This window comes from Rosa chinensis, chromosome 5 (assembly GCF_002994745.2).
Source record: "Rosa chinensis cultivar Old Blush chromosome 5, RchiOBHm-V2, whole genome shotgun sequence".
Classification (NCBI taxonomy): Eukaryota; Viridiplantae; Streptophyta; class Magnoliopsida; order Rosales; family Rosaceae; genus Rosa; species Rosa chinensis.
Window position 1 is genome coordinate 40,425,405 of NC_037092.1, and position 23,173 is coordinate 40,448,577.

General features: G+C 37.2%; 1 protein-coding gene and 3 long non-coding RNA genes across 5 annotated transcripts; 1 reads left to right on the forward strand and 3 right to left on the reverse strand.

The window, feature by feature from the left end:
- Positions 1 to 772: 772 nt before the first annotated feature.
- Positions 773 to 4,257, forward strand: LOC112203810. Its single transcript, XM_024344727.1, has 6 exons — positions 773 to 1,418; positions 1,558 to 1,872; positions 2,202 to 2,425; positions 2,557 to 3,315; positions 3,838 to 4,050; positions 4,147 to 4,257. Exons 1-6 carry the CDS (start codon positions 773 to 775, stop codon positions 4,255 to 4,257), a joined length of 2,268 nt encoding a protein of 755 aa, XP_024200495.1.
- A 485-nt stretch (positions 4,258 to 4,742) lies between these two features.
- LOC121049104 lies at positions 4,743 to 5,357 on the reverse strand. The gene is made up of 2 exons (XR_005799325.1): positions 5,182 to 5,357; positions 4,743 to 4,819 (listed from the first exon to the last, which is right to left on the reverse strand). It is a non-coding gene; the product is annotated as an uncharacterized LOC121049104 (long non-coding RNA).
- Positions 5,358 to 8,501: 3,144 nt separating this feature from the next.
- On the reverse strand, positions 8,502 to 11,369 carry LOC112202559. 2 transcript variants are annotated; one of them, XR_002937434.2, is made up of 3 exons: positions 11,180 to 11,369; positions 9,123 to 9,212; positions 8,502 to 8,605 (listed from the first exon to the last, which is right to left on the reverse strand). It is a non-coding gene; the product is annotated as an uncharacterized LOC112202559 (long non-coding RNA). The 2 variants fall into 2 exon arrangements; XR_002937435.2 differs by having other exon boundaries at positions 9,123 to 9,209; positions 11,180 to 11,363.
- A 101-nt stretch (positions 11,370 to 11,470) lies between these two features.
- On the reverse strand, positions 11,471 to 17,143 carry LOC112202558. Its single transcript, XR_002937433.2, has 3 exons — positions 17,034 to 17,143; positions 11,602 to 11,658; positions 11,471 to 11,517 (listed from the first exon to the last, which is right to left on the reverse strand). It is a non-coding gene; the product is annotated as an uncharacterized LOC112202558 (long non-coding RNA).
- Between the last annotated feature and the right edge of the window lie 6,030 nt (positions 17,144 to 23,173).

Here is a 23,173-nt window from a genome sequence, read left to right on the forward strand (position 1 = left end):
GCTTTCCGGAAGGCCATTACAGATTGTTCTCTGATTGATATGGGGTTTTACGACAGCCTGTATACATGGTCTGATCATCAAACGAAGGAACATTTAGACCGCAGTCTGTGGAACGTGGAGTTGCGCGATTTGTTCAGGCATTCACGCACTACACACCTCCACCCGAGTTCCTCTAATCATAGTTCACTCTTGATTGATATTTGTAATGACTCTGTAACGCAGACAAGTTGGAAGAGTTTTGGGCACGGCATAGTGATTGTGAGGCTGTGGTTCAGAATGGATGGTAGGGGGCTACTGAAGGGGACCCTATGCAAAAGGTTTGTCAGCAAATTAAGAAGACAGGGAAGCAGTTGGCTACATGGCAGCGTAATACTTTTCTCTTTCGACAGACGGAGATGCGAGCTATTAGGGCGAGGCTAGATGAACTGTTACAAGCCCCCTTTGATGTTGCGATGAATGTTGAGAAGCAGGAATGAAATGGCAGGTTACAGGAGATGTTGACAGAGGAGGAAACTATTTGGAGTTAACGATCCAAGGCAATGTGGTTGAAAGAGGGAGATAGGAATACAGCTTATTTTCATAGAAGAGCATCAAACAGGAGACAACGGAATACGATCAAGAGGTTGAAGAATGCAGATGGAGCTTGGGTAACAGAACCAAATGATATTGAGAATGTAGTGACTCAGTATTATCGTCACTTGTTCTCTACGGAAGGCACAAATGAGGCAGCTTTGGAATTTTGAATACTGTCCATCTCAAAGTTACATTTGAGATGAATCAGCAATTATTGGCAGCGTATACAGATGATGAAATTCAGGCAGCATTATTTCAGATGCATCCTTCCAAGGCCCCGGGTCCAGACGGCATGTCTCCTTTCTTCTTCCAGAAGTATTGGGACATTGTAGGTAGTGATGTATGTAGGGCAGTACGCTCTTTTCTGGTTTCTAGAAATCTTATCAGAGAGGTGAACTTTACTCATGTCACCCTTATTCCAAAGGTGAAGGACCCGAAAGATATGACTGAGTTAAGGCCTATTGCACTATGTAATGTGGTATACCGAATTTGCTCTAAAGTGTTGGCCAATAGATTGAAGAAGATTTTGGGAGAGGTTATATCTCCACTACAGAGTGCATTTGTACCAGGCCGATTGATCTCTGACAATACTTTAGTGGCCACTGAGGTGGCTCATTTTCTACATAAGAAGAGAAGCGGGGAGGAGTATTTCTCTCTAAAACTTGACATTAGTAAAGCGTACGACAAGCTGGAGTGGAATTTTTTGAGACAGATCCTTTTAAAGTTAGGGTTTGCAGAAGAGTGGGTGGATCTAGTGATGGCTAGTATTCAAACAGTCAACTATTCCTTCTTAGTGAATGGAGAAGTCCGGGGTTATGTTCGACCATCTAGGGGTATTAGACAAGGTGATCCATTGTCACCTGATATTTATCTTATGTGTTAAAGGGTTGTCTTCTCTGATTGAATTTTTTGCACAGCAGCAGTGAATTCAAGATATCAAGGTTACTCCTACTGCACCGATTTTGCATCATTTATTGTTTGCAGATGATAGTTTTCTGTTTGGCGCTGCAACTGAAGAGGAATGTCAGCAATTCAGAAATATTTTATATGCCTACGAGATAGCTTCTGGGCAGAGAGTAAATCTACAGAAAAGCAATGTCGGTTTTAGTAAGAATGTTAGTATGGACAGACAATTGTATCTGGCAGATATCCTTGGGGTGCAAAGGGTGGATAAACATGAGAAATATCTTGGCTTGCCTACCCATGTTGGAAGATCAAAGACAGCTGCATTTGCTTACTTGAAAGAGAAACTTACAAAGAAAGTCGCCAGCTGGAGAGCCAAATTATTAAGCGGTGCAGGTAAAGAAATTCTAATTAAAGCTGTTGCTCAAACTGTTCCAATGTATGTGATGAATTGCTATATGCTCTCTTTGGGTCTCTGTGATGATATGCATCAGTTATGTGCCAGTTTCTGGTGGGGGGATTCAGAGGAGAAAAGTAAAATTCACTGGAGATCTTGGGAACGGTTATGTATTCCTAAGAAGGAGGGTGGTATGGGCTTTAAGATTTGCATTGGTTTAATAAGACTATGTTGGCTAAACAAAGTTGGCGGTTGATACAGAATCCAAATTCATTGATAGCTAGATTGTGTAAAGCTATTTATTTTCCTAATGGTGAGTATCTCACAGCTGGTTTAGGGGATACACCCTCATTTTCATGGAGGAGCATTGTGGAAGCTAGGCAGGTGTTAGTACAGGGCCTCAGATGGCAAGTTGGGAATTTTGAGCGTATTGAGATATGGAATCATAATTGGATTCCAGATGTGTACCCCAGAGGGCCGTCTTCACCTCCTCTGTATGGTGCACCCCGTTTTGTTGAGGAGCTCATTGACTCAATTACTCGGAATTGGGATGTAAATCTACTTGCTAGGTACTTTACCCAAACTGATATTGATTTGATATTGAGCATTCCATTGACAAGGCATGCACAGAGTGATAGACAAATTTGGCATTTTCACAAGAAGGGTTTCTTTACTACAAATAGTGTGCATACTTTGTTGCTCGTGATTTGGCTTTGGGATTAATTTTAGCCCCTCCACCACCTATTGATTCTTATAAGGCAATTTGGAAGGCAATATGGGATGCTAAAGTACCTAGCAAGTTAGCTCTACATGCATGGAAGACAGCAGTTAATATTCTTCCTACACGGGTGGGATTGAGTACTAAAGGCTATAATGGAGAGATGGGGTGTTTATTGTGTCTTCATACTTTGGAAAACAGCTTGCATGTTTTTGTTGATTGTCCATATGCACAGGAAGTTTGGCATAGAGCTGGTTTACAGCTGCCTACTGGGCCGGGTGACAATTTTATAGATTGGTTTTTGGGTGCAATCAATAGTTTGACAAAGGAGCAGATAGCTAGGTGTTTGATGCTCTTATGGAGGATTTGGAAAAACAGGAATAGTCAATTATGGGAACATCAGAGACAACATGCATCTGAGGCTGTGTTGCTCACTATGGGTTGGTATGAGGAATTCAAAAAAGTAAATGTGCAGCCAACGGAGAGTAGGAGACAATTGGTGAAATGGACAAGACCACAAGCGAATTGGATGAAGGTTAATTGTGATGGTGCATACCAGCTGGCAACAAGAAAGGGGGGTGCTGGAGTTGTGATTCGAGATGCTAATGGTGATTTTCAAGCTGGTGCTGCTAGACTTCTCCCTTTAGTAACGTCGCCTTTCCATGCGGAATTGATGGTGTTAAAGGAAGGGATCAATTTGGCAGTGGCATTACAGCATGAGCAGGTACTGTTTGAATCTGATTGCTCTTTATTGGTTCAAGCTTTGCATTCAACTGAACCGGATTTGTCTACAATGAGTATGTTGCTTGATGAGATCAGACTAGTGCTGCAAAATCATGGTGGTTATAGAATTAATTATGTACCAAGGGAAGCAAATACAGTAGCTCATGGATTTGCTTCTCATGTCTTAAGAAATAGTGATAGTCAAACTTGGTCTGTCATAGCTCCCGAATTTATAAGGGATGTCATTCGAAACGATTGTAATCGTTAATTGATTCAATGAAATTTATTTTCAAAAAAAAAAAAAAAGTTACTGTCTCTCGGTCATATTTGTTGATTCACTATTTTTGATAATCGATTTTGTTGGGAAGAAAGGGGAAGGCATTTTTGGATATGTAGTGTGCCAGCTATGTATTGGGTATTTTGGGTGGAATGAAATAGAAGGATTCTTTTTTACCTTTTATTTATTTTTTTATTTTTTTAAGAGCAAGTGTTTTGGATTTTGTCTAATTTTTGTTTTCTGTAGGGACTGAAAAATCATTCAAAAATCTATATTGGCGTGAAGACATTGGGTGATCTTGACTTGAAGGCATTTCAAGTTGCAGCCAAGAGAAGATATACTGCATTAGAAGAAGCAAATGATAGGGCAGTGGAGTTGTGCTCTATGTGGGAGGATTATGTTGAGGATTCTAATTGGAACCCATACAAGGTTATTATGGATGAGACAGGAAAAAGAATGGTATATGATGAACTAAATACATCCCTCAATTTAGCATGTCATACTGGACATTTCTTTTACTATTGTTCACTTTGTTTGATTTTGATGTAAATACAGGAAATTATTGATGAAGAAGATAAAAAGTTGAAAAATTTGAAGACTGAGCATGTAAACCATATAATTCTAACAAGTGCCAATTCTATTTTGTTATCAGTAGAGCAGAAATGAACTAGCTACAGACATTGATGCGTTAAAGAGGAAGATCGCTGGAACCGAATAGATCCTGTGATTGGCTGGCAAAGGCCAAGCGTATTATCTTAGCCGTCATTTCATAGTGGTTCTATATCTCCACTGTAAGAGGCATTTGTATCGTGTAATGTAAAATATGTGTTCTTTTGATAATTGTTTGCTAGTCCTGTATTCCCCATACTCATCTTTGAAATAAGATTTGACAATTTTATGTCGATGTGTATGTTGGAAGTGGTACTTGCTCTTGAGAAAGTACACATCATATAGCTCAATACAATGAAGCATATAAACTTGTTCACTATAAGCTTCAATGCAGAAAAACTTACAGTCATGGGGTGGAGGAAAAGGTAGAGTAGGGTCTGCCGTTGAAGAATAGAACACAATAAGTGCAGTGAATGCATCAAGGAAAAATATCGGACTACCACTGGTAATCAGTGCAGCACGACTCAATGAATGGCGTGGGAATGCTAGTTTATCGGGAGTAGAATATGAGGTGAGGACTGGATACACGGCACGATGAAGTGAACTTGGTTCAAGTGCACTGCAAAAAGAAATAAAGCAATAAATAAAAAATCAGAGAATAATAATTGTAGAGTTTATGCTCCATCAGAAAAGAGAGAGAGAGAGCATAATCAATTCTCCAAACATCAAATTGTGTGGCTGAAGATATTTCAAGACTAAAGAACCAAAAATACATATTAAATTAACCTTTTGTAAGACAACTATCAACTTAGACAAAGAAGTCACGTCACAAAATGTGGCAACATGTATACAATGATGAGTAGTGGGCAAAATAAAGCAGAACAAGCTCAGTATTTCATCTGATAGTTCATAACTGATAGTTAAAACCCCGTAACAGAATCCTGGTAGATTTTCGTTAATAACAGTTTGACCATCAAATACCTGAAAAGACACTGTAGGTAGATTCGGTAATCGGGGTGAACACCTTCTTCATGAAAAAGGAGCAGAGGATTTCGAAGCAATGCAAAAACTAATCGGGGTAAAGGCTGCAGTTCGGGGCATTGTGAGAATGCAACATCAATTTGGGCAGTCACTGAACTTCCGTTCTTGTAGTGAACAAGTTTATAAGCTTCATTGTATTGACTATTGAGCTATATGATGTGTATATTGGAAGTGGTACTTGCTCAAGAGTTGCCCGAATGAAATAAAGTAATGAGAAAACAATGATTGGGAACGAAATCTACAGGCCAAAGATATAATACCAAGCAAGCTACGTGTACCAGAAGGTGGCAATGAAGATGGGACTCAGACCCCATCAAACCTTTGGTTTAAACGCGGTTTAGAATTTGTCTGAGTGAAGTTATGCAAGTTCCTCTGAATCGCATAGCAATTCCTGCAGGAACAACTATAGATTTTCCCCGGTCTTCTGTGAATTTGTTTCTGGGTCTGTGAATGGTCAAGTAGATAGAACTTGCTGCACTCTCTTTGGTCGGTCGCTCTTCACCATTTCTTCTGTACGTCATTTGAGATCTCATTAGTTGGTATGTCCCAATCAATTTCCTAGCTTGTACGCATGGATTTGATCAAGGATGGATTCGTGTGCAGTGCAGCTGTGGGTTAATCCGTATTTTCTGGTCATCTTTATCAACCGACTGGTTTTGAAGTCAATTAATTAATAACATTAGTTAATTGCAGAAGGAAATTCAAATAACTAATCTTCTCGAGGGGATCCGGCTCCTCTAAAGTGAAGAGAGTGTGAATTTACTTCAATTTCATAAAATCTAGATGCTCCATATAATCTAAGGGTCATAACATTTAACACATCACTCTATCAATATTTTTTTGGGATTTTAGATCTAACCTACACTAACTTGTCGTTTTCTTTAGGTTGAAAAATAAATAAATTAATGTCTTTCTCCTGTGCGCCACCGCTGCGTTTGCTCTTTCTTCCATGGAAACTCGTCCATAGTTGATACTTATGTAGTTTGCATCTCGTCAATCCACCATGCCAGTAATAACTTGAAACAAACAGAAGTGCTTCAACCAATTAATATCTAATCATAGCGGTGTATACCTGGGGGTAAAGTCGATTGTAAATTTGTTAGTGGATTTGGGTTTAGTCCTGTGAGTAATGTGTGTAAGTTGGTTATGGTTTCGATTTCAATGGTGTGGTGGAGGTGATCGTTTTGACTGTTGGCTCTGGGATCTGAAGAAGCATTGGCAGATCCGTATACCCTTGTTAATTGGATTCAATCATCAGGGGTTTATATTAATGAATTTAAATTGCAAATCGAAAAAATCACCAAAAGCTACAAAGCAATCGAAGGGACTTATGAATTTAACTTTGCTGTACAATTTGATTCAATCAAACATTAATAAAGAGTTAGTATTCTTCTTGATTAAGGAGAGAACTCAAAGTTATCAACATGCACCTCGATCGTATTTATCCTTAGAATTCTATAATTGTGTATATAAAGACCTTAATGATTTTCAGAGATTTATTCTTCAACCATGGATGAGTTTCTATGGAAGCACAAAGCCAAACTCAGCTGTGAATCAATGATGCACAGGAGAAACATCACGTCAAATCCCTAGTTTTTTTTTTTGGGTGTTAACGGTGAGTTACCGTTATTTAATCTGAAATCCCATAAAAAATTTAATAGAGTGATGTGTCAAATGTTGTGACCCTTAGATTATATGAAGCGTCTAGATTTTATGAAATTAAAGTAAATTCACACACTCCTCACTTTAGAGAAGCCGGATCCTTCTCGAGGAAACCAGCGAGAAATAAGAAGGAAAGCGGGCACCACTAAGAGAAGCAATTCTTCAAGAAATCATGTAATTCTGTATAACAGCCGGCAGAGACTTAAATTTCAAATTCTAAGTATGCTGAGATGCAGCAATGTTTGTAAAGAAAAGAAGAACAAGAAGGGAATTTGAAAGAGATATATTTTATAATCTGTTTAAAATAGGACTTGGCTTTGTACAAAAGTTGTGCGTCTTTCCAAGGTCAGAAAGAAGGTTGGTTCATAGAAAACGAAACTAATTGGAAATAGTGTTGCTCTGGCCTCTGACATTAGGGTTACTTGTCTCCATACCCCAATTCTAAACATCAAGTTCTTGTAAACTACACAACATGAACTTGCTGTCATAGTTCATATTTATGTTCGAGTTCGATCTTTTCTTCTTGCTGACCGACGATTACAGAAATTTTCTTGGTGAAATTTCTTTTTTGTTTTGAATGTTTACTTATCAAGTTGATCCATCCATGGTAAGGTTCTCCCTAATCCCAACACAACATCCCTTTAATTTCCCAAACCAAAAATGTAAACAAGCAACTCACTTCCTCAGCTATATATATAGGTCTATATGTGACCTGGGTATAAGCCATAAGTTCTAAGATATCCTTCATGCAAGATAAAGCAGCAAATCATTAATTTACAATAGAAATAATTCTTCTCAACCCAGTGTCCGTGAAGCTATTTGGCGCAAGGAACCCGGATCAAATTCAAATCCAACAGTTAGTCAGCCCGTGGCGACTCAGCCAACTGCTCAAGCTTGTTTAACAAAAAACAAAGGGAGATAAGCAAATCAGATGACATATTGTGCGCGCACTAGCTTTTTGTGATTCTGTTTCATATGTTGATAATACATAATAACTAAAGGGCTCATTTGATACCATTTTTCTTTCTGGTATTCTTTTCCTTCACATTTACCATTCCTATCATCAATCTCCATTTGGCCTCCGACCTTCAAAAGAAACTACCAAAAGAGGAGGGTAGTTACCAAATGGCCCCAAGTATAATAAGAAACTAGCAATAGTACCCGCGCTTTGCTGCGGGATTTGTTATTGGTAATAATTTATAATAATGACACGAATGAAAAGGACTTGATTCATAATCAAAGTGATAATATAAGAGACAAAATTTTGTCTCTCTAAAATTGTTTGAGTTTAATTATTGCAATTTACCATAACATTCTATTAAAGCATTCTATCACAACATCAAGTATTGCAGGGAGCAAGGAATGCTGAAGTAAATGAATAGAAATGTTGTAGCAGCTGCCCCAAGAGCCAAGTAAACAAATTTCAGAGACTATAATCTTCAAGTTATCACTTTTCCACACCAATTTCGAAGAGAAATTCCAAATGTACCAACGATACCCGAAAAACAAATAAATTAAGCAACACCTAGTTTGAAACTCTTGAGCAGAAAATATATTTGAACTTCTTTTTTGACAGAGAACATATAGAAACCGAGAATACCAACCTTGGAACACAATCCTAAACTCCCATACCTCTGTCTCTAGGATTTTACAAAACTTGGTCTTCACGACTTCTTGAATATATGCAACTTTTGAGCTCCAACTACACAAAGAACAACAATTCAAATTTTCAATAGCTAAAGACAAATAAAGAAAAAAGAAACAGCAATTGTGAACAAAACAAACCAAATATAGAGAACTCAGAACCATTTTACTCTTGACACGTTCTTCTGTTGTTTTTAAAGAAGGCACACTTAATCAAACTAAACCCAAGAACCCATCTATTCAAAAACATCATGCAACCGTTTTTTTCAAAACATGTGTGATAGAAAAGAAAAACAAACAATTATTCACACAAAGAATACAAACATCTGAGAGCTTCCTCCCCAAATCAAAATCCAATAACCCCTTGATAAGTTTTTGTTAAATTAGAACTTTAGCTACTTGCAAAAACAACAATTGAAAAACCGCAATGCTGCAGGAGTTGGTTAAAAAAACTGGATGCTCCAGCTGTTGTTGTACAATCAAGCAAAACAGGCAACACATGCCTCGTAAGTAAATTGAACATGTTATTATATGCAACAAACTGAATAAAAAGAGAAGCAAGAACACGATCTTACGATTGGTTCCATTTCATAGGCAAGAGGCTCCAATATGTAATTTTCATTTTGAATTTCACCATTCACCATCAATTTCCCATCATGTACCTGCTGCATAAAACCTCAAGAACATTAGAAAATATATATAAATTCTAGGGCTAATTACTGTTTAGTACCCTGTGGTTTTAGTCCAACATCAATTCAGTCCCTCGACTTTTAATTTCATCAAAAACACCCCTGTAATATCATTTTCTCGTCCAATAGGTACCTCCGTCCGGATTCCGTCAATTTCAGCCGTTAACTGCTGACGTGGCAGTCCAACTCAACAAAAGTGGGACTCACATGAAAGTCAAATACCGAAAATGACCCTGGCCAACCAGATATGGAAAAATCCAAAATAAACCCCCAATTTTGGGGTTAAGGAGATTCGAACCCAGATCACCATGATTGCAAGGCAAAGCCCTAACCACCATGCCACTTGCACGACATTTATATATGCCAAACAACATAATATATATATATATATATATATATGTCAACAAAATTTGGAAAAATCCAAAATAAACCCCTAATTTTGGGGATAGAGATTCGAACCCAGATCACCATGCATGCAAAGCAAAGCCCCAACCACCATGCCACTTGCACGACATTGATATATGCCAAACAACATAATATATATATATATATATCTGTATATGTCAACAATATATATATATATATAATATTTATATTTATTATATATGTCAATAAATATATATATATATATATTATATATTGTATATGTCAATAATTATGTAATATATATAAATATATATTATGTTGACATAATATATACTAGAAACTGTTCACACCCTCTGGGTGTGGAAAAGTGGGTGGTTATCAGTTTAAAAATGGGTAGTTAATATATATTTTTATTGTTTTAGTGTTTTGACGATTATGTCCTGTAGAATGAAAATTGTGCTTTGTTTTTTAATATTTTAAGGGTATTTTAGTACATTTTTTTAGTTTTGGCTAACAAAGCCTGTTCTATTAATATTAGTATAGATATATATATATATCTGTATATGTCAACAATATATATATATATATATAATATATTTATATTTATTATATATGTCAATAAATATATATATATTATATATTATATATATTTATTATATATGTCAATAAATATGTAATATATATAAATATATATTATGTTGACATATATATATATATTATGTTGTTTGGCATATATCAATGTCGTGCAAGTGGCATGGTTGTTGGGGCTTTGCATGCATGGTGATTTGAGTTCGAATCTCCCTAACCCCAAAATTGGGGGTTTATTTTGGATTTTTCCAGATTTTGTTGACATATACAGATATATATATTACATATTTATTGACATATATAATATATAATATATATATATTTATTGACATATATAATAAATATAAATATTATATATATATATATTGTTGACATATACAGATATATATATATATATATATATATATATTATGTTGTTTGGCATATATTAATGTCGTGCAAGTGGCATGGTGGTTGGGGCTTTGCTTTGCATGCATGGTGATCTGGGTTCGAATCTCCCTAACCCCAAAATTGGGGGTTTATTTTGGATTTTTCCACATTTTGTTGACATATACAGATATATATATATTATGTTGTTTGGCATATATAAATGTCGTGCAAGTGGCATGGTGGTTGGGGCTTTGCCTTGCAATCATGGTGATCTGGGTTCGAATTTCCCTAACCCCAAAATTGGGGGTTTGTTTTGGATTTTTCCATATCTAGTTGGCCAGGGTCATTTTCGGTATTTGACTTTCATGTGGATCCCACTTTTGTTGAGTTGGACTGCCACGTCAGCAGTTAACTGCTGAAATTGACGGAATCCCGACGGAGGGACCTATTGGACGAGAAAATGATATTGCAGGGGTGTTTTTGATGAAATTAAAAGTCGAGGGACTGAATTGATGTTTGACTAAAACCACAGGGTACTAAACAGTAATTAGCCCTAAATTCTACTTCTTTCACATGAATCCCGTTAATGCACGCAATAACCAAGAATATCAAGATCTTACCTCAACATAATCTGCAGCCTTGACCACAATATTTTTTTATAAATACATCGCCCGAGTTAAAGCAAATTCCTGCATATTGCACAGAATACCCAAGGAGAAAGTGTCAAAACACTACATATCACAAAGTTCTTAAAAACAACAAACACCAATTCACTATTAATATATAAGATGTTATACACACTACCTGCAAGATTGGAGGTGCCTTGAAATTTACTATATCTGCCAAAGACAGTAGAATGGATACCAGCACGCAGACTAAGATCATATCATGGTCTGTCTGCTTGCTAATTCACTGTAGAAAAACCAATAGTTCTTTCTAGGACTTCTTGTGGGAACATCTGTAAATAGATTGTCGAAAAATAAAATAAAAAGTAAAAAAATTGTAAACAGGATATTTGAGTAATAGCAGTTTAGTCCATCACCTGCAGTAGCATATAGTGAGTTGCAATGCACTTCACTCCAAAAGCTCAGCCAAATCTCTAAAAAAGAACACAAAAGGGTGGTCAAGTTTGAAGCAAAGACAAAAGAACCCTCACTGACTTTTACTTGGAAATTTTACTTTGACTTTCAATCAAATACATTGAACAATCGAGAAAATTAGATAATGTAATGGCCCCACGAAATAAAATCCAAAAATTAAAAGGACTTCTTTACATTGGTACAGGTGTAAGTTGACAGCAAACTAAACGCAAAAGGAAATCCCATAAAGCAATTACATCAAGTACTATTGATCAGAGAGATTAAAAACAAGGGGATCATTTACCCGATTTTAGGCTAAAAATTGCCCACTTGCTCCACCAACTGTTTTTTAACCCTATTTACCCAAAATACTCTAAAGGATTATTTCCCCTTTACCCAATTAATTCTTTTTTATTTTTTTTGAGACTTTTTTGCCCTCTCCTTCTTTTTCACTTAGAGGGAGAAGTCATCCTCCACCTTGCCGGCCTCCGGTGACCAGTGGCAGGGCGCCGGCGACCGGTGACCAGAATCCGGCGAACGGTGACTGGAATCCGGTGACTATGACCGGAATCCGACGACCGGTCCCTAATAATATCCAGTAAGCATATTATTGCCCCCCAGTAATCATATTATTGCCCCCCAATAATCATATTATTGCCTCCCAAAAATCATATTATTGCCGTCCAGTGAATTGTATGAACTCCCAAAACCAAAATAAATACACTACAGGCACAATTGATCAATTTATAATCATATTATTGGCTCCCAATAATCATATTATTGCCCCCCAATACAAAGTCCAATGTCTCTACTGCCTCCCAATAGACCACCAAAAATGCACTTTTTTGTAGGATTCACAAATAATTTGACTTTAATACACAGAAAACAACATGTAACTTATCAAAACACCACACTATAGTGATCCCTGTCCCTCGTATCAAAGTCTACTGGGGGCCAATAATGTGTCTACTGCCCCCCAGTAGACAATCAAACAAACCCCACAGTTACATTGCAATGTCAGATTACTCACATTGTTGAACAGATAGTAGATCATTGGCCTCCAATCCAATAAACATTCAAAAAAAAAAAAAAACCTATTCCTTGCCAAAAAAAAAAAACTGAACAACAATTCTTAAAAAAAAAAAAAACGCAGCAACCGGAGAAAACAAACATTCGGGCTTGACGGACTGGCGTTGACCGGGGAGGGGTGTGTTTGGTAACTGTGCGGCCGACGAAGACGATGAACTCCTGACGCTGGACCTCTGGAAGTAGCCGAAGTGGGAAGTATCGAAGGCGTTGGCCAATATGACCGGGTTGGATCCTTCCGGGTTGCACTTGATGACCAGCAAGGCCATGATCTTCGTCGCAGCGAAGGTGGTATACTGAATTGTGACTCAGAGACGACGATTCGTGTTCCGGCAATTCAAGACCTCAACTTATTCATGAAGAGCTTCCGGCGATGGAGGACGAGCTCTGATCCATGATCCTAGAGCTCGACGGCGACTGAGCCAGCAAGCCGTCGATCTGAGATGGAGGTGGACTTGGTTCATGGGGGTAAGAGGGGCGAGAGAGACAGAGAGATTTCCGGAGATGGAGGATGAGCTCTAATCCATGATCCTAGAGTCAGAGCTTGACGACGACTGAGCCAGCAAGCCGCCGATCTGAGATGCAGGTGGACTCGGTTCATGGGGTAAGAGGGGCGAGAGAAACAGAGAGAGATGATGATTGTAATTTAATAATTAAAATAAGGTCAAAACTGTCAAAAAATGTTAGATTGGGTAATTGGGGTTAAAAAACTCTTGGTGGAGTAAGTAGGCAATGTTCATGATGAAATTAGGTAAGTGGTCGCGGCCCCTAAAAACAAACCATCTTCATTCACCTATAACAAAAGCCCAGTTTTGGAAATAATAAATATTAAAGAAGATACTATTTCAATAAACCCACACTGATTAGAATGTGTGAGAAGCTCAGTATTATATTTTTCCAAAGAGAGAAGTGAAATAAGAACAAATTCATAACATACAGACCTTAAACAGAGAAAGCAAGAGAAGTTGCAATTACAAAACAAAGTAATTCAATTCGAACAGAAAACAATAACATTCTTCTACTTCAGCTAAAATCTGATTAACCCAAAACACTAACACTTCTTTTCATTATTCATACGATGTTCTAAACAATAAACCTCACTATAAATATTCTCTCAAGATAAAAAAAATAAATAAATAAATAAATAAAAAAAAATCCTTCACAGTACATCTCACTTTCTCTACATGAGAAACAATTGCAACTCATTTCAACATCAACAATTACCTAATGTTGTTAACCTGGAACAAAACAAATAATTTCTGCTATTGATAAATCCTCCTATTTGCATACCAAAACCATGATCACTATGCTATCCATTCTGTAACGTCCCGTATCTTAATTTACCTGTTTACTAGTCATTTGGACGGTAAACGACCTTTACTTTCACTTTTACTGTCGTTTCGGTACTTTTAGGGAGCCCTAAAAGATGACTTTCTGTTCGAGTCAAAATTTGAGAAAAAGTTCTTCATGAAAGTTGTAGAGGACTATAAACCGAGCGCGTGCATATGTGGTGCGTAAAAATTGGACTTAGTATGTGAGAGTTATGGCCAAAAATGTAGAAGTTACTGTTCATGGTAATTAATATATATGGAAGTTACTGTTGGTAGATTTCCATTTTCGGAAATTCTACCTAGCCCCCGGTAACTCTCTCTTCTTCCCCGACCCTTCCTCCCTTTCGGCCTGATTTTTCTCCCTTTGATTTCTTCCCCCTCCGGCCGACCCACGACGAAATCCGGCTATCCCCAAGCTCGTCTCCTCCCCCTTGACGCATATGTAGTGGTGTTTTGTAGAGATTTGGCCGGAGGAGCTCGATTTTGAGCTGGGAAGGTTACTGTAGCAATTTGTGATTCTTGCTGATTTCCGGCGATTCCGGCCATCTCCGGTCACCAAACTGGTGTCGAAGGCTCGGTTTTCGACGGAGATCATTTCCCCTAAGAACTTGCATTCCAATTTGTCGTGTAGAGGCTGAATCGACAATCTAGGGTTCTTGAGTTTTCTGGGTTATCTTCGTCGGCCGGATTCGACTATTTCTAGGTAAAATTTGAATGTGTTGTAGTTGAGAAAATTAATCAGTGGGTTGAGTTGTTGTTGTACATGGAATTTGGTAGCCGGTGGTGGAGGTTGGTACCGGCGAGTGGGTGCCACGCGCCGCCATTGTTGGTGGCGCGTGAGACAGTGTTTGGCTGGACTTTGACTTCTGTTGTTGAGATAATTAGTCAATTATACCTTTAGTTTCTTAATGGTAGCTTTGGGATGGAATTAGAGAAGAGGGAGTATGGATTTCGATGTTTATTCAAGGGTGGAAATTGTTAATTGAATTACGAGGAATCCATCCATCGAATTTCCTTGATTCTACCCTAAAGCCCATTCATTAAGGGAATAACATTGGTGAAGAAGTTTGGGAGGTTTTGGGCATATAAAGACAATGTTAGGGTTTGGTTTTATTTATCGTAATTTAGTTGTCCATCCAGTAATTAAGGGTTTACGAACGTTATATTGTATAGGACGTGAGGAGGTTTCCCTCGAGGAGTGTTCGGATCAACGGCAGGCTTAGCCGTACACTGTGAGTGGACTTTTACTTTAAATGACGCATGCATTTATTTCTTTGAATATGCTCTATTTATTTATCAATTTACATTTCGAGCGTGTGATTTTAATCTCAGAGATTGATTTCGCTTTATCTCATATAAGTGCTTTCGATAATGATTTGTTTCCGAAGTTGATTATGATTTATAATCTTCTTTGACGAATTATTTATTTCTGAGGTGATTTCCGAAATTATACCCTTAATTATATTCTATTTCGATTTGAGACTTTTAAAGGATTTTCGAAATGGGATTTCGATGGAGTTATATTCCTTATTTATTTATCGACTTCAGTTTTGGCATTGGGAATGCCTTGATGATGATTTTGAAATTGGTTTTGTTTCGGTTTATGGAAAACATGCTTATTATTATTTTCTTCCTATTTATTTGAATTTGAGATTATCTTGGCGTGTGGGACACGTCATTGGAAACTCTTTTACGAGAGATGGGGAAGCCTTATGTATTTATGGATTTACTTGGTTTTCGGATTTCTGTTGCCATACTTTGGGTGACCATTATCATTGCTAGCATTGATCTTCCGCCTTTGTGGCGAGGTGATGGGATCACTGAAGCCCTCCGCCTTTGTGGCGCTGGCTACTGTCTCTGTGACAGTAATTCTCAAGCCCAGTATCCTATCGCTACACATAGTGGCGTAAGGGTATATTACGGGAGTAATGGGAGTACTTTAGCCTGGGAGGCTATCACCCGAGCCTGGGAGGCTCACTCGTATGGCTATCATCTTCCCCTACTCATTATATTCTTAACTAGCGGGACTAGTCCGATTTTCCGTTTAACCAGCGAGGCTGGTCTTATTTCTTGAGTATCAGAGTTTCAATCTTTTCTTATCGTTGCTTGACTAGCGGGGCTAGTCTGATTTTCACTTTAGCCAACGGGGCTAGTCTTATCTTGTTGAGAAATGAGATTTCGGTTTTACGATATATCTTTTCGAATGTTGTGACTAGCGAGGCTAGTCGGTTTATCGTTTGAAATCCTCGGATTTAAAGCTAATTGTGTTTTCTAATTGTTGCATGCATCGGTTTTTAATGAAATAAATGTGGGAAAGTATGAATTTCTTTTCCTTTAAAATTGTTTATTTTTGTCCACGAACGCTAACGTTTTTTGTCTACTTTCCCCTGGGCCCTTCGGTTTCAAATGCCCAGTTTGTAGGCAAAATTAGTTGAGGTCGGGCGTACATGGAGTTGAGGCATAGTCAACTGCATGGCTTCCGCGTTTGCCTTTGAATTAGGTTTTCCTCATTTACCTTTCTATTAGAATTGCTCTGATTACCTGTAGGATTAATGTTATTCAAGTTGTGTTTTGTGTTATGTGAATTGGACGATGTTGTGATTTGGGGAGCAGGGTGGCTCCAGGAGAATAAGGATGAATGACTTAGAAGTGTAAATTTCCTTCCTACAGGTTTTGGGTAGTCCATTTTAGGAGAAGTTCTGCCAAATTTTTGGAAGAATTTCTTCTAAGATGGGCCCCGCAGGGCCACCTCGGATTTCAGGGTGAAATCTGGGTCGGGTCCTGTCACATTCAAACCGAAATTTGAATCCATAATGCTTTCTATTCAAATCTTCATACAAAAAAAACATAAAATTCATAAACAAAACGCTCAATCGAGACCAGAAATTGACACACCCAAAAAAAAACCCAAATCGCAACAAAGAAAAAAGAACAAAATCTTAACTTAATAGAATTGAAAAAACCAATCAAACACATACCTCTTTTGCTCCTAAAACCTGTCTCTTAAACTCAATCAAAATCTAGGCACACACTTCTTCCACATCAAGCCACACCTCTTCTTTTCCTGAAAGATCCCTCCCAAACCCAAACCCAATCCCAATCCCATGACCTCTACTTCGCTTTCAGTGTTTCTGCCTCTCCCTCTCTCTGTACTGAAACCGAACCTCTTCCAAAACTAATCCAAACCTCTAATGTTTCTTCCCTCTCAGAATTGCTGTCTAAAAGTAATGGCAAAACCGTAGTCAAGGTAAGTATCAAGGACAAAATCGTCACTTCATTTCGGACCCAGATGAACAGTGTACAGTGTCAACCGAACTTTAGTATATTAAGAATAAAACGATTGTTTTCATTCATTGTAGAAATTAATGTTCTGTATTCAATTTTTGCTTTTAGTTGTACTACATTGCAATAAGAAATAATATTTGTAATATGTTATTCGATCTTGTTCATGTGTGATGTTGCTGTAAAGAGCATTTAGATTATTTCTTAATTAATTGTCTAGTAGACGATTCAAAGTTGCTTCTGTTCTTTAATTTTCTTACTAACAACATTTTGGTCACTGCACTGTTGCATCTCCCTAAACCATGAACCAGAATAGCTATTTCTTCCCTCTAATTACAGGCTGACTTTTTTTTTTTAATCAAATCACAACGATTTCTCAATTAACTCAAGCCTGAGTGGCATGTTGCATGCCTTTTAAATTGCCATAAACATAGGCAAATAAAAAAAGTGGCATATAAAAGATACCGCTCATCAAAACATCAAACGTTCACTTATGAAAATGAGTCTATGAACTATGAAATAACATATATAGTAAACAGGCCTAGTCTGAAAATAAAATAAAACTTAAATTTTCTCATTGCCCCTCAAACTAGGGCTAGGAGGCTTTGTAAGATAAGCTAGGCAAAGTGGCAGTCTGCCCCTTTTCTTCTTTGGTTCAACTTTCTCCTTATGCACCAAAGTGCTTCCTGGATCCTCGACTATGCCAAGAGACTTAGTAGAAAACTTGGTAGTGAACTCCATCAGCTTCAGCTTCTTTGGAGAGGAGGCTGGTGAAGTTGGCCTGCGCCGTTTGGTTATAACAGCTTTATTAACCAGATCAGGTTCCTCTATAATAAGCACATGCTTCTCAACTGGGCACATTACAGGACAACTTAAAAGATCGCCAACCAAAGAAATACAGTAGCAACAAGAACAACCAGTAGTCCAATTAATACAAGAAAATAGAGAAGTTATTGGTACAAATTTAATGCATTTTGGGTTCGTTTTCAACATGGATAGGATCTCTGCCATTACTTTTGACAATGATGAATTTTGATACATAAACTTCGTTGCAACTATATAGATTAATAAGAGATGAAAATGGTGATTCAATTTCAATTTGATTTTTTATTGTCAGACAATAAATTTTTTATAATTTATTGTCTGACAATAAAATTCATGTTACAATACCAATTTCATAAAGAACTAGCCAATCATTATAGGAGGGCACAAATAGAATTATGACTTGAGTTTAAGTTATCTGGAACATCACATTTTCAATAAAAAGGTATGCATTCTTAATAATGAAAAAGTAATGTTCGGGAATTAATTTCTACATGCAATCGAAACATCTCAATTTCCATGTTAACTTTTATTCACAATTGAGGAAGAAGGATGAGGTTTAGAGCACGAAAGGAAGGACAATTGATGTAGGATGATAATAGACCCAGTTTAGCCGAAAAACCATAAAAGTAAAGAAGCGGCGTAAAATCAAGAAAAGTGATTGGAAAATAGGTAACTCACGCATAATCAGGTTACTAGCCGTTGGAATATTCAAGAAGATTTGGTTTTGGACTTTTCGGGTTTTTCGTCCGAAAAGTCAGGTTTTGATTTTGAATCAGATTTGACTAACTTTTGGTCATAATGTCTGTTTGATACACATGATACATTTCCAGAATGGGAACGACGAGATGGTCAAGACTCACTTTAGTAAGCCCTATCAGATTTAGGCCAAAATGTATCGTCTTAATTATCCGATTCGTGATTTAATATTTTTAGGCTAGTTTTACATTCTTTTTATTTTAGGTTTTCTAGTTTATTTTGGATTTGTTTTGTTTTAATCCGTGGGCTTTAGGGTTTCATTGTTAGTCGTCCTAGGATTTCTTTTCCCATATATAAGAAACCTTAAACGGCTGCAGAACTATCTTGTATCATATCTTTTATAATATGATAAAAGATAGTTCATTAACTCTAAAAAATAAAGGTATTCCGTTCATTAATGAACCTTGTGAGATTACTCACCTTGCAATTCCCGCTGCTTCTTCACACCACTAGACTACTTACAGAATGCACTCTGTCAAGCACCTAAGAAAAGTACAGCCTTGATTCAGTCAATGAAACACAAGGAATAACGTTCGAAACCCTAAATCGAACCAAAATTTCCAAAGTGACGCCAATTGAGGCGAAACCACATCTGAGACCACCCAATGTCTCCAGAATACTTCTATGATCGATATGTCCAAACCACAAGTCGATCGAACGCTCGGATCCTCACGGATCGAATAAATCGACCGGTATGAAACCGTAAAAATCATAACAATTTCATACGAACTCCAAAAATTACTTATTATATATCGAAATGCTCGTATCGACGAGTAGAAGATATATAATACCAGAAATAGTCCCTTACATGGCCAGAACGCCTCCAGAAATCCCCCACAGGCGATGGCGCACCGCCGCCAACCAAAACTCAATATTTCACAAAACTTCCAACATCAAAGGTATTCATCTAAGCATGCTTGTGAATTTTCATAACTAGCTCGAAGTCAGAAAACTAGCATAAAGGGTCGAAAACTACCTCACAACCCGTGGATTACTGTTCAATCCGAGTTGAACCAAGTTTCACGTGAATCGATCCAAACAACCACCACATATCGATCAAGGAGGCTCCTCTGAACTCACTCAAGAAAACTTGAAGCCCCACCGTCGTCGGAGATCGGAGAACCGATCAAGTCTAACTGCACCAAAGTTCGTCGCCTTGCTGCACCGTCGCCGTTGTGAATTGATGCTAGAGGACACCACAGAGAGGAGCGCACGGTGGAGACGAGCCTATCTAGAGAGTTTCACCGGTAGAGGTCACCGGAATCAGAAATGGCGCCTGGTCAAGTTGTCGGGTCCGGGTCGGGTCACGCACAAAGAAGAGAGAGAACAGAGCTTTTGATTTCCGGAAAAGAAAAAGTGAAAAAATGAAAATACTAAGTTTCCGAAAATGGAAACTCCTATTTATAGAACTTTCCCAAAACTTCAAATACTCATAACTTTCACATACGAACTCTGATTTCCGCATTCCACATGTCCACGAAGTCGTATCGACGCGCTCTACAACTTTCGTGAGGGAAGTTTTTAGAGAATCCCAATGTATAAAAAGTCAACCTTGAGCCCCCTTCTAAAGTCATACTTTCCGAATAGAAATTCATCCGAAACACTTCTGCTCCATTCACGATCCATGAAACCGTCCAATAACCTTAAATTAGATTCTGGAAAATCCTTGGAAAATAAATACGAATTTCCGGGGCATCACAAGTCTCTCATTCGTCGATAAATGAAATGTCTGAAAAGAACAAAGTGTTACAAGAACAACTTCAAGAGACCCAACACCTTGTAGGGACTCAACAATAAAAGATTGATGCACAAAATGAGGTGATCCAAAGATTGGATGAGCAAGCCAAAAAGTTTGAGGAGTTCATGGCTAACTTTTCCAGGCAACATCCATCAAGTTAGTATCTTTATTAGAGAACTTAAACATGGAGAAATAATTTTTTAGATCATCTTGATTTTGTTATTGGTTTTAGACTATTTTCGTTACTCCTTATGTTAGGAAACACTTTGATTGTTACTTTGGTTTTATTATTATGAGATTTATTATTGGTTTGACTATTTCAATTAGTTTTAAATATTTTTATGTAATATGGTAGAGAACAATCGGTGACAAAACCATATGTATTGTCAACATTTTCCTCGTAATAAGCAATCAATTGTAATGAAAAAGAATTTCCTCGCTATAGGCTATAGAATGTATAACGACGAAAAAAAAATTCATCACTATACAATACACAACTTATGACGACAAAAATAAATTTCCTCGTTAAAATTTATAATATGTATGATGATTAAAGTAAATTTCATCGCTATAGATTATACAACCTACAACGACAAAAGTAAAATTCTACACTATAGACTATACAATCTACAACGTCAAAAGTAAATTTCCTCGCTATAGACTATACAACCTACAACGACAAAAGTAAAATTCCTTGCTATAGACTATACAACATACAACGACAAAAGATTAATTTCCTCGCTATACACTATGCAACTTACAACGACAAAAGTAAATTTCCTCGCTATAGCAAATACAACCTACAATGACAAAAGTAAATTTCCTCGCTATAAACCTTATAACCTATATCGACAAATGTAAAGTTCCTCGTCATTGAGTACCTTTGGAGAGGAATACACCATATAACCTACATCGACAAATGTAAATTTCCTCGTCATTGAGTACCTTTAGCGAGGAATAGTTTTCCCTCGTACAAGATACATATAAGGAAGAAAATAAATTTCCTCATTAAAGATTGCTTATAGTGAGGAAAGACTTCCTTGCCAAAAGATACCTACAACGACGAAAATTTTTTTTTATTATTTATAATTTCTAAATTATTTACATATCATTAGCGAGGAAATAATACTTTAGCGATGAAATTTATTTTATCGGGAAATATATTTAACGACTATTTTTTAGTCTTCAGAAATTTTTAGTGAGAAAAAAAGTATGAGTTTAGGCGAGGAAAAAAATTGTAGCTAAAGAATAACGGCGAGAAAAAAATATATTCATCGAGAAAAGGGATTGGCGAGGAAATAGTATTTTTCTCGCGGAAACTTTTCTTGACCACCCTACCGCGAGGAACGGGTGACCAAAATATTTTCCTCGCGAAAACACTACGGTGAGGAAATCTCAATTTTCAGCGACAAATTTGTTCCTCACAAATTAGCATTTCTGTTGTAGTGACCATTAGCTTCATTAAGAAAAAAGCTTCTCAGCAAAAAACCAAAATACACTAAACCAAATTCCAAAATTTGCATCATTAGGAACCATTTACCCTCATTTGTTATATAGTCAGCATTAACATAAAAGCTCCTCAATAATCATGCTGACATCGTCATCCCCATTTTTAGCTACCCATGCTTATCTTTTCTTCCTATTAGCATCCAAAGTCCACATGCTAGACATCCTGATAACCACTACTGAAATCTTGCCAGCCTTAGTATTAGAATCTTTTATTCTTGTGCATATGTTAAGGCTACACATTGAGCACAGAGCAAAACAAGCACAACAACAAACCAACATGCAAGGAAAATATATCGTCCTAAACTAGGTCCTCATTTCATATAAATTCACTTTTTAAAGCCATACCCTTAACTAGGCATTATTTTACCGATAAGTTAGAACTAAGTTTCATCTTTATAATCACCGTTTTCCTAAATCAACTAAAAGCTCATAATTAGAAGTATCCTTTTCGAGCAAGCTAACAAGCCAACAAGCAAAGCCTTATGCCATTGTTAAAGGTGGTGGTGTTCCATTTAAATCAATAGTCATGCTTAAGGATATTTAAAAGAGCCTTCATTACCAAATCACATATCCAAGACTGAAGATTCTTAAATTCTCCAAGCTAACAATTATATCATTCTCATGCCAATTTGAATGATTTGATAATGACAAAGCAAGCAAGCTTCTTTTGGGGGGATTAATACGAATCGAAGAAAGTTAGCATCTGCACTATACATTCTTACCTAGGGGCTGAGCTGCTGGAATTTACTACCAGAATGAAGCTTTGTTTTCCAGTTTTCAATTATTGATACTCCTATAAAAGAAAACCAAAAGAACTATGTCATGGTCATTCAATCAACAACTCAGCCGCTATAAAAACAAAGTGATCGAGATGTGAAATTGAAGGTACTTCTTCAAAGTGAAGCCAAGCCAAGTTAGTTAAGACCCATGCCGAAGATTGGATCAAACTTCAAAAAAATCATACGGGTATGCAAAGAATATTCAATCATGCCAAAGCCAAGCAAAGAA

Bases quoted from the DNA above. Each gene is read 5' to 3' on its own strand.
- LOC112203810 (XM_024344727.1), top strand. From the start codon at position 773: ATGAATCAGCAATTATTGGCAGCGTATACAGATGATGAAATTCAGGCA. The intron at 1,419-1,557 runs GTGATCCATTGT...TATTGTTTGCAG, and splicing joins ATCTAGGGGTATTAGACAAG to ATGATAGTTTTCTGTTTGGC. The intron at 1,873-2,201 runs GTAAAGAAATTC...AGTATCTCACAG, and splicing joins CAAATTATTAAGCGGTGCAG to CTGGTTTAGGGGATACACCC.